The sequence below is a fragment of the Aulonocara stuartgranti genome (assembly GCF_965226115.1).
Source record: "Aulonocara stuartgranti genome assembly, chromosome: 15".
NCBI lineage: Eukaryota > Metazoa > Chordata > Actinopteri > Cichliformes > Cichlidae > Aulonocara > Aulonocara stuartgranti.
The window spans coordinates 1,026,110-1,037,500 of record NC_138951.1 but is presented as its reverse complement, the minus strand read 5'-3'; the positions used below and the strand labels follow the sequence as shown (position 1 = coordinate 1,037,500).

At 46.8% G+C, this 11,391-nt stretch overlaps 1 protein-coding gene across 11 annotated transcripts in view; it reads right to left on the bottom strand.

The window, feature by feature from the left end:
• cdc42bpab (CDC42 binding protein kinase alpha (DMPK-like) b) overlaps positions 1–11,391 on the bottom strand; it is a 72,440-nt gene that overhangs the window by 7,518 nt on the left and 53,531 nt on the right. For 7 of the 11 annotated variants that reach the window (XM_082504560.1, XM_082504561.1, XM_082504559.1 and 4 more), the window contains 19 exons: positions 9,931–10,036; positions 7,799–7,923; positions 6,650–6,755; positions 6,270–6,418; positions 6,093–6,184; positions 5,765–5,841; positions 5,539–5,586; positions 3,713–3,751; positions 3,255–3,374; positions 2,881–2,961; positions 2,697–2,802; positions 2,471–2,607; positions 2,179–2,318; positions 1,582–1,663; positions 1,149–1,368; positions 841–903; positions 488–741; positions 254–378; positions 1–177 (listed from right to left, as the gene is read on the bottom strand). The exon at positions 1–177 is cut by the window's left edge and continues 38 nt beyond it. In XM_082504560.1, the coding sequence (XP_082360686.1) occupies positions 1–177; positions 254–378; positions 488–741; positions 841–903; positions 1,149–1,368; positions 1,582–1,663; positions 2,179–2,318; positions 2,471–2,607; positions 2,697–2,802; positions 2,881–2,961; positions 3,255–3,374; positions 3,713–3,751; positions 5,539–5,586; positions 5,765–5,841; positions 6,093–6,184; positions 6,270–6,418; positions 6,650–6,755; positions 7,799–7,923; positions 9,931–10,036 (2,247 nt within the window). The remainder of the gene's footprint in view (positions 178–253; positions 379–487; positions 742–840; positions 904–1,148; positions 1,369–1,581; positions 1,664–2,178; positions 2,319–2,470; positions 2,608–2,696; positions 2,803–2,880; positions 2,962–3,254; positions 3,375–3,712; positions 3,752–5,538; positions 5,587–5,764; positions 5,842–6,092; positions 6,185–6,269; positions 6,419–6,649; positions 6,756–7,798; positions 7,924–9,930; positions 10,037–11,391) is intronic. The other 4 variants (XM_082504564.1, XM_082504557.1, XM_082504566.1 and 1 more) reach the window with 2 other exon arrangements.

The window sequence follows — 11,391 nt, the reverse complement described above, 5'->3', positions numbered from 1 at the left end:
TGCCGCGACCTGCGGCCCTGCGAGTCCACGTACACCCCGATGGCACTGAAGCACAGCAGCAGCTCCTTGCTGGAGATCTCCACGGCACAGAGGGCGTCCAGGCCCTGCTGAGGGATGAAGGCCAGTGTGTGGTCCTCAGCGTGGAGCAGGCTGACAGGGGACATGTCCCCATGGACACTGTGGAGGGTTTCAGGAGCACAAAGTCAGACTCATGTACGCTGAAGGGGAGCGCAGCTGTAATGATGTAAAGTACCTGTAGCGCATGAAGCCAGACGGATAGCCCACACAGAGACGCTCACTGAGCAGACCCATCCACTGAACCGGCCCCGGGGCCTGCAGCTCCCGCAGCCGACGGTGACGCATTTTACTCTTATTCACCTGCAGGAGTGTCATCAAGTCACATCAAGTCACATCAAGTCACATCAAGTCACATCAAGTGAGCAGTGGCAGAAGCCTCGAGGGTTAGCGAGAGTGAGCTTTTTCTCACCTCGTAACATATGATTTTATTCTTCATGGCCACGCAGAGGCAGGTGATCGAGCCGTTGCGGACCGGACCCGACACGATGGTCTGGCAGCCTTTCGTCTCTGCCAGCTTGTAGAACTCGGTCTCGCGGCCGTCCAGGGCCTGCGAAGGGAAGAGGCGGACGTGGCGGTTCCTGCCGGAGATGACCGCCAGCAGCTGCTCCTGGAGCATCAGGTCAATGTGGTGCACCTTCTTGTTGTCCCCCACCCGGATTATCTCTGAGGACAGAGGGAGGAGTGAGGGAAACGAGGCAGAAAGCAGAGGCGACACGAGTCGCACAACCGGGAACACACCAAAAACACCAACACAGATCCTACCATCTTTGGTGACATGGATGACAAAAAGGCCTTCCTCGTTGCCCAGGGCGACGCGCTCGTGATCTGAGAGTGAAACGAAAGAGGTGAGACAGCAGCGCTAAGGAGAAAGACTGTACTGAAAACTTTCAGCTGCTTTCTTTGCTGTCAAAACGCTCGACAAACTGCTGGGAGGGTGTTTGTCTGACAGCAGGTAACAGCTGTGATGATTAAACGGTGCATTTCTAAAACACGACTGCACTCGGCTCAGACGACAACACAAAGAGTTTGTGGGTCGCCATTTTAACACTTGCTGAGGGTTGAGCGCCCACCTATGATAGCAGCAGACTGTGTCGTCTTGATGAGGGGCAGGGTGCTGTCGTAAGCCTCCTTGGGGACGTAGACGAAGCGCTCCTTGAGCTTGTTCCTCTTCAGGATGCGGTGGAGCTCGTTGAGGAGGCCCACCCACTTGGTCCTCTCCTGGTCGCTGTCGGCCAGGATCAGGATGGAGGGCTTGTGGCTGCTGGAGGGGGACAGCTGGGACGCCGTGACCTGAGGAAAGAGGAGGATGATGAAGGCTCGCATTATGTGTTTGAAAGAGATTTTGGCGTTTGATGCATCTCTTCTTCAAGTTCATCCAGTTGTCATAATATGGTTCCTTTGGCAACGACATCCAAAGCAAGACAATCATTAGAAACATGACTGTGCACACAGCCTTGACCTTTAACCTCCAGGAGCCGCTTTACGGCGTGGACAGGTACTCACTCTGAATATACAGGGAATGTCCTTGCGGCTGGCGTGGATGACATCAGAGGCCAGGACTGAACTGACTGAAAACTCTTCATCCCTGGGTGAAAGATGGAGATCAGTGTTTACATTTCATCGATGCTCGTCACTAAAGGCCGCAAGTCCAAAACATTTTGAAGAAACTGTTAGAAATGTTCCCGTCACGGTGCTGCAGTTAACAGGCGCTGCTTATTTCCACATGCACGACAGAGCAACAGATGCACTATTGTTTATGTCTAACCCAGCACGAAGGGTGGAGGTGGTTGCAAAGCAGCTTGCAGATGCCCATCGACTGTAAGCGTGCTACGGACTGGACACCAGCTGATGGCCGAGCTCCACTTTATTTTAACGACCGATTCATTTTTCTCTTTTTTAAATGAATCTTTGGGCTTAAATGTGTCAGAAAACAAAGATTTCCATCATAATTTACTCGCGTGCGTCTGTAAAACACGTTTTATCCAAACACAAAAGTCACATTCTGGTGACTTTTACTGACATTTACTTAGAAACTACAAACTGAAGCAGGCAATTCTTCCTCAAACGCTTAAAGCATTTCTTAGTTTCAGGAGTTCTTACCTCATGTCTATGACTTGACTGACGACCACACTTGGCTGTGTTGCTTTTCCTTCTCCCAGTTCATAGAGGAACAATTTAAAGTCACAGACCACAGCCATCGCCCTCTGCCAGCCCTTTTTCACCCCGGTTGGTTTGGGCACCTGCAAACAAACAGATCTGTGCGTCAGTGCGATCAGTCCTGCATCTCACGAAGCGTCCGCGCCAACGGTTTCACGTCTAAACGGCGAGGATCCTACACACTGCAGACATTTGCGTTCTTTAGAGCCTCGCGGGTCTCTGAGGCTTCACTCACCCTGACGTGTCCTTCGTAAGCAGTACCGATCCCCCTCTGAGGGTCGATGCCCAGCGGGCCCTTGGTCTGGTCCTGCGGCACGGGGCACACAGCTGGAGCTTTGTCCGCACACGTTACATGGCAGGAAAAGTTGCATACTAGAAGCACAGAGGGAGACGGGTCAGGGCTGTGACTGTAGGAGTACTGAATCGTGTCAAACACCCCCGTCCGTTCCTCTCGCGCTCACCTTCGCACGTACAGCCTTGACGGATGAGCCCCACCATCAGAGAGGTGCACTGGTTACACTTGGTGGGTGTGTTGAATGTCTTCACTACAAACTGATGTGCTTTGGGCTGCAGAGGACATAACGAGCGGTTAGCAAACAGAAACTTGAGCCGTGGTCGTTCAGCAGCGAGTAACCGATGACCAACCTTAGGTGAGGAGCGCCCGATACTGCCATAACCTCCTGAGCGCATGGTGGGCGTCTGAACTGAGCGAGGATGATCGATCAACTACGTGAACAACAACACAAAGAACATCATCACTGTTTCGTCCTATAAAAAGAATCGTTGTGTCACAAAGAACAAGCTTGCTGGAGCTTCAGGATCACACAGATGTTCAGCCATGAGAAGATCATCGCCATGCAGGACAAACGAGCTGCCAGTGATTTTTCTCTGATGTTTACTTGCTGCATAATATTTAACCTCAGTCTGAAAGCACTGGCGGCTCATGTGCTGCTGGTCAGCAAACGAGGCTGAGACCCTGAAGCTGTGGGTTTCTTGCCCAGATTTAGGGAATGTCTAACCTCTATTGGCTCCATGTCACTAGCCATGGAAGGTGAACGAGAGCGGGGCTTAAGGTGGGACTTGGGGTCATCTTCCCGAGACGGCGTGTTGGAGGGGGTGAAGTTATCCACAGAGTCCACCTGTGGAGAGAGAGGACAGTAAGAAAGGTGCGACAAACGGGAGGAGAGGGAGGAAGGTGTAAAAGGAAGGCGACGAGGGAAAATGAAGAAGAACAGATCACAAACCACCTAGCCAGCATTCATGCTAATAGGAAAGGGCTGTCACCATAATACACACAGCAAACACATTCACTGAGCTTTCAAAGCACAACAGTGTCACACATGCATCCACCAGAAACCATGCAAACAAAGCACCTGCAGCACCACAGACAGGCACAATCGGACAAATTCAAACACCTGCCATGCAAACACACAAATGAACCAGCGTGACAAGACTACACATCTGTGATGGTGCTTACACGTCTGCCTTTGCTAGCTGGGCCGACGGACGGCGAGTGCTTCAGTGGCAGGAGGAGAGGCAGAGACACAGATGAGTCAGAAAGGCTGAAAACATCTTTAAACAGACTCAGAGAGACACATGAAAACGGGAGAAAAGGCTGTTCTACATTAGACCCATGATTCCCGACCGATGCAGCGTTTCCTCTGCAGCACAATGAAACTAATAGAAAACCATCGATTTACATTTCTAACAGCTCTAGCTCATGATCCACCACACCTGGATCCATCAGCTTCTGCTCAAACATTTTTCAGTTCAGTCGCTTTGTTGAATTCAAGCTGCTTGTTTCAGTCAAATGAACTGTGCAATATCACACTGGGGCCACACTGGGGCCACACTGGGGCCACACTGGGGCCACACTGGGGCACAGCGAGCCTGGTTGGGAAGCACTGCATTAGATTCATGTATCCATGAGGCTTTGTGCTGCAGACATGGTGGAAACGTACACGTGTAATATGGAAGGAGCTACTAAGGAAATGCAGCACAGAGAACAGCGACCGGCCTGACTGGAAAATACTTCAACTTTGTGAATAATGTTGTTTTCTCAGGTTCTCGCTCTAGAAAGCCAAAGTAGAGCCAGTCCAGCAAGCATCTAAATACAAGGACTACAAGAACTGTCCACCTTCACAAGTGTTCATACTAAATACTGAATTAAACTATAAAGCCATGTTATTTTCTTAAAGCAGGTAAAATGAATCTGACTGGAAACAATGAAAACATCTGGTTTTAAAAGTGGACGTGTTCTGCAAACTCCACTTTTCCCCGTTTGTCCTCAGTGTGTTTAGAGAAGCTGCCACAACATTATTATTCCCTCGCTGAGCAGCTTCAATCCAAAACGCTCTCATGTTAGCAGCAAACGTGGAGGTCATGTAGCTTCTGAGGAAGCCAGACGCAGCAGGTCCGGTTTAGCCTGACGTAAAAACTGCAGGCCAGCGCAACACAGTCAGAAGATGTAGACTGGAAATCAACTACTGTTGTGTTTTCATGCTGCCTTTGGTGCTGCAGCACAAACTGACTTTCTGTCAGCCCTCGACACTCGTTTACTTCACTCTCACTGCCTGGGCTCGTACTCGCCAACCCTCCTAATTTCAACTGTTAGAGACAAAATGATTCTCTGACGTCCTTCTCGACTACATGAAAAGAGAAAGACCAGCTGCCCTGCAGGCAGCTCCGTATGCGTCCTGCTCTCTGTCGCCAAACTCAAAGGATTGTGGACTTAGATATGGTACAAATAACCAGTTATTAGAGTTTTGCATTTTCTGGTTAGTGTTTTAATTCAGTTTAGCTTCAGTGGATTTTCTTCTTCCACTTTAGTTTTTACTGTTTGAAAATGTTTTATTTTAGTTTTTAGTCTCAGATTTAGCTCATAGTTACACAAGTTTTAAAGGGCAGCTGACTCAGTCTAGCAGACTCAGAGTCTCCACAAAACACGTCCATCAAAACCTCTCGAGGCAAGTTTTTTTTAACCAAACTAACAGAAACTAAAAGGAGAGCTCGTCTATATTTTCATTTTATCTTTCAATCACATGTAGTTTTAACATATGTGAGCTGAAATGTGAAACCCATCCTGTGGAGCCACTTTTAAATCATCTTGTTATAAAAGCACAACAGAGTTTCCCTTCTTCAGATAACAGCGAAGATCCACGTCTCCATACAGTGACACAAATCTACAGTCTGCACATACACCATCTCATCTAGTTCATATGCTCAGACCTACAGCTACTGTTGCACACACACACACACACACACACACACACACACACACCCAACTAACCAAGATAAACTTACATCTTCCCAAAACTCAATTAAAGAAGATGAGGATGAGGAATAAGAATCCTTGTGTAGCAGGAAGTGATGTGAGGAAAACAAAAGACAAAACAAAAATAAAAACTGGTGAAAAATAAATAATGAAAGCGTGAAGAAAACATCTTAATGGAGAGCAGAGAATTGAAAGTCATGGATTTGAATCTTTCAGTTGTTGTGCTCGTAACCAGATTTTCTCTGTAATGCTTACATCGAACTGGTCGAGAGCTGAAGTGGGGGCGTTGAGAAAAGCCAAGAAGGAATTCTGGGAATCCTGGTGCTTGACACCTGTAGTCACAGGACAAACAACACAACCATTGTTAAGAACACAATATCAAAACATCAAAGGGTGACTTACACGAGTCACAGGACCGCCTCAAAGAGCTGGGGCGCAGATTCATGAGCCGCAAGCAACAATACATTTGTCTGTACACATTAAGAGTCCCGAGCGTCTGATTGCTGCATAACCCTCCTGCAGTGTGATAATCTCCAACGGTTTCAGTGCACAGCGCCCACTCAGCCACAGCACGCGTGCTCACCTCGCCGTAGCCGCAGCTCCTCCGTCTCCTTTTTCAGACGCTCGATCTCAGCCAGCAGTTCCTGGTTTTTACTTCCAACTTCCTGCAGTTTACTGATCGATCAGACACAATGATACGTTAGCTGTCGTTTAGCAAAAGTTGGTTTAAGTTGTTTTTAAAAAAGTTCAGCAGTCATACCATTCTGTGGAAATGTTGTTGGCCTTGACTTTGTTCAGCTCGTCCTGGATGCTCTGCTTTGCCCTGATCTCAGCGTCCAGGGCCGACTGCAGCTCCAGGCGCGCAGACATGTCCAGCTTGGCCAAACGCCGCATTTTCCACGGCATGTCCTGAAACGGAGACAGAAGCAGAAACTGAGCGAATCACCAGACAGAAAGGGACTCACCGCTGCTCGACTTACCTGTCAGTGTAAGAGTGAAAGACTGGCTTCTTTGATGATATTCATTCACTTTGGCTTCATCATTTTAAAATGTATAATCACTGAACTAGTTTCTACCAACAACAAGAAGGGATTTCCTTTAGTTCTGCAGCAGACAGACGACGTGTTTGTGTTTATTTACCGTGGCTCTCGCTCCCAGGCTGCTGCTTCTCAGCCCCTCCAGCTCTTCTGTCATCTTAGTGGCCAGAGCCTGCAGGTAGCCCCGAGCATCTTTCTCATCACTCACCCTGACACAGACACACACACACACACACACACACACACACACACACACACACACATTACTACAAATGTAAACACATTCCATGGGTGTCAACTTTACCATAACCATAAAACCAAGAGTCTAAAGCCAACACTAACACACACTGACAGCATATTATTATTTATTTTACATATAAAGATGTATCTCTCTGTCAGTACGAGCACTGATGGGCTGTTTGAAGCTCTCTACAAACATCCTTCAGTGGCAGAATTGGAAACACACACACACACACTCTGTAAACGCGCCTTTTCACTGTATGCTCTTCAGGTCCTGTGACCCGTATCACACTTAACCATTGCTTACACATCATTCACCACACGCACCAACACAAAACAGACACACGTTCAGCCTGCAGGTGAGTCGCTCACTAACCCTGAACACTCAGGTAGAATAAACTGACGTGTTCACAGCACAGACTTACGCTGACGCTAACGTAAACATTTTCTGGCGCTCACAGAGCGCACACCACACACGTTTGACATTCAAAAATCAGAGTTCGTGTCAAGTCGTGAAAGGATGTTTCATTCATTTTGTTTTTACCTACAAGTGATCCTACTTCCTTATTTAGCCCCTGCAGTAGCAAACCCCGGCCACCAGGGGGCAACAGTGATCCCTACATTCCTCTAAACCTGCATACCACACTCAACACTTGTACTTACATGTCTGAAGTGTGTGTGTGTGGTATGTGTGCTATGTAAAGACTTTAGGCTTGTCCAACAGTGAGAGGCTGAGCAGCTGGCGAGGTGTCAGCTGCACTGAGAAGTGATCTGAGTGGAAGGCAGGGCCGAGCAGCTCTGATCTGCAGCGGCATGTGAGAAATGCTGCAGTTATACTCCAACAAGGAACCCAATCCACTACGAGACAGAAGCGTGTCTGCTCGCACTTTGTCACACTGAACAAACGTCTTTGAATTGGCGCTTTAACATCAGCGGGGGAAAGCGTATGCCTCAGCAAGTATCTGGGACTTTTGAGAAGGTTGCAGTGTGCATATATGAGCGTGCGTCTTACCATTGGATGATTTCTGTGATCTGGGCCTCCCAGTGAGCTACACTCTCCTTTTTATCAGCCAGCTCCCTCATCTCATCCTCCAGCTGCCTGTTGGAGCTGCTCATCTTCTCATACATGGTGGTTAGCTACAGGAATGAGAACAAACGTGGGGGGAGGAGAGCATGCTATTAAACACAATATTGTAAAGTGTCAAATCACAAAGCTGTCAAAGTCTAACGCCTGGTAAACGAACTCATTACACACAGTTTGCCATTCGTGTTGTCAGTGAACATGAGAGGCTCGGGTGCTCGCGTAAAATTAATCAGCGTGTTGTTGAAGACAGACTTTATGATTCAGTCCCAGCTGCTCCATCACACCAGGACCACGCGTGTTCCTCACATGTGAGGGTGAGATCCTCTGACATGAGGTCAGCTCACTGCTCACTATATTTGTGGAATGAGGAAAGTGGGATAGTTTTGCAACTGGTCTACAAGCTGGTTTCCAGCAAACGCAAATGTCAGTGTTGTAAAGAAGCTTTACGTCACTGACACTGTGACATTCTCCAGCATGCAAACCTCTGGGGGCAAATCCACCAGCTTAGGCATGAAACATGCTCGACACAGCCCTGACCTCATGTTACTATGAAAACGTCCAGAACGACACAGATGTGACAGATGTGCAGCTACTCGGGTTTGGAAATGACCATCGGATGCCAGGAAATCATGGATGTAGCCATTAACGAAGCAAGCTCTACAAAATACTTCATGCTGGAGAAAGCAAAGCATGTCAGAGATTCTGTCTCATATCTCCCCACGACTTCTTTAAATGGGCGTTTTACACTTTGTTCTGCTTAGATGAACAGAGTATAAGATAAAGAAGTTTTGAATTGTGAATAATTCTGTCTTAAACCAGACGTTTCAGTTTATTCTGATAGAGCACCTCTGATAAACAGCAGGTACACAGGATGACCATATATGGATATCTGCTCTCTTTGAGGTCACACAGAACCAAAACCTTTGTCTCAGATTTCCTGCACATACACAGACCTCAATATCTGAAACAGCAACATTGTAACAGTGCAAATGACCAAAGCGATGCTGAGACTCGCTCAACTGTGTCTGACTTGTGAAAAGGCAGAAAGATGCACTTTTTATTATCAAGCATCTCTCTGAAAGTGAAATCTCTCAGTACAGTAATGTTTTTACCAGCTGATAACGATTGTTAGTTTTTAATGAGTTTATTTTTAACTGCAAGTCCAAGAACATGACATTGACGATGCTGAGGCAGAACAAGAACCTCTGTGGGGAGACAAACGATGCTGATCAATCACATCTGCCTGCTCTTGGAGAAGAAACTGCAGATATTCCTGACCAGGGTCCAGATTCCTTTTTCATTTCTAACCATAATGTTTGCTGCTAAAACAGTTCGCGCTGACAATGGATGATGTTCTCATACTGGGATGTCTTTTCATATTTATTCACTGCCAATTTCATTCTGTCAACAGCTGACACTGAACGCAAACAGCTTTTCCTGTGATGTTTCTTTGATCGTGGAAATTCAGGCCGAAAACAAGGATGGAGGTCAAATGCAGTTGGAAAGTTGGACAAACTGAACACAAGTCCAGCCCACAGGTCGTTTCACGAATGGTGCCGAGTGAAGACGAAGCAGTTTGGTGTGAACTCTGGAGCCTCCTTTGAAAGGTGAGACGAGTCAAACAAGAATTTTTTTTACACACTTCAAAACGTGCTGAAAAGGTGGTGGTGGAGCTAACGCACACGCAGATCGAATCCATCTTTATCGACTAACAAAACACAAATAAGCACAGTGATATAATGTCAGAATGTCTCCTGCTTATGAGACATTGTTTAAAACGAGGGCCTTTCTGAACTTGCAAAGTCAACAGAGCTCAGTCCAGAGAGTCATCCCATCCACTGTGGAGGCGGCGACGGCTGTTTTTACGCAGGATATTGAACAGTGATTTCTTTGGCATTGGCGGGAGAGCGGGGGTGGAGGAGGAATGTGATGAAAGAGTTTGGGGTTAGCTGGGGTCAAAGCGCTGTGTTGGTGTGTGTTGAGAGCTCACTAAAGACTGACAGAGATGACCCAGGTTTGTGCGCTGACAGTCACTTTGTGTATAAATAAAGATGTGGCACCTTGTCGAGTTCACTGGACAGCTTCTTGTTTTCTTCAGTGAGCAGGACTCGCTCTCGCTCGTACTCCTGCTTGTACTCGGTCTCAAACTCCTCCCGCTCGCTTTGGCTGGACGGGGAAAAAGCACACACACACAGACTTACTGTAAAACTTGTGACTTTGTATAAACTTACATTTATTCCCAACCCACAATTTATAAATGCAAAACTCCATCTGATTTCTCGCATTTGTCATTTTAACATTAAGACCAACACGTCTGTTGGAGCTCTCGTGTAATTCCTCCCACATCTGTCCAAACCTTAGATCAAACACCGAGATGCATTATTCAGCCCAAACACATTAATGCAGCTAGGATCTGATACAGTGCTGCGTTTGAAACCGACTTAGACAGCAGTGGGAGTAATATGGCACTAACAGCAGGCAGGATGGGACAGGGTACCAAAACAAAGCGCCACAAAAACACGTTTTTATGCAAATTGTATTAAACTAGCGGCTCAGAGTTGGATCAGGTGAGCCTGAGTGCCGCAGAAGAAACAACTTCTTCTCATTTATTGGTATAAAACCTCCACGTTGACACATTTTGACAGATCTTTTTATTTTGTTACCATTTCAGCCTCTGCTGCTCTCATTTTATCACCAACCATTACTGAGTAGTGACTGCAGTGAAGTTTGAACAGGCCTGTGGAGACGGCACCGTTGGTTTAGATTTGTGCTTCAGGATGAACCGAGGGGCAGATGTGACACCTTTAAACAAACACTCAGATCTGAAGCATTTCTCTACAGACGTCTTACAGCAGAATTATTCTATCGTCTGCATGTTGCAGCTTTACACGCCCCATATAAACAAACGCAAGAATAAGTGATGCTGATCTGCAGCAGAGCAAACATCAGGATGTGTGTCAGCCGCTGTAAGAAACAAGGGTTTCCAGCTCTTTTTGACATATTAGAGATTAATAGCTCGCTGCAGCACAGACAGCTTTAAACTGTGCGTCTCCTGCAGATTCATTTAAAACACTAACAGTACAGTAACGGGTCTCCCAAACCCAAAAAGCCAGAACAGGAGTCATTCAGGGTAATCAGGACATTACAGGTATAAAGGTAACATATGTTAAAACCTTTCAAATTCAGTTGGGGACCTGCATCCTTCCAGCTCTGACTAAGTGAGACCTTTCCTCCACCCACTCTGACCCAAGCATCGAGGTCATTTTCATTTTTTAAGATGTTTGTTTTACCAGCCTACTATCACCATTAGCTGTAAATTTAAAATGTTAAAAATAAAAGGGACAGCTGGACTAGTGCAGCCTTGGGAATGAAATCCACTCATGTTTGTGGGGCAAACACTGTGACAGTGTGCCTGGGAAACTCTCGCTGGTATATTTACGATCCATCTAAACACAATTTATGGAAATGTTAGGGGACGGCTGGAGTTCTACTATATTTAGAGCACAAAGGGGATTAATGGG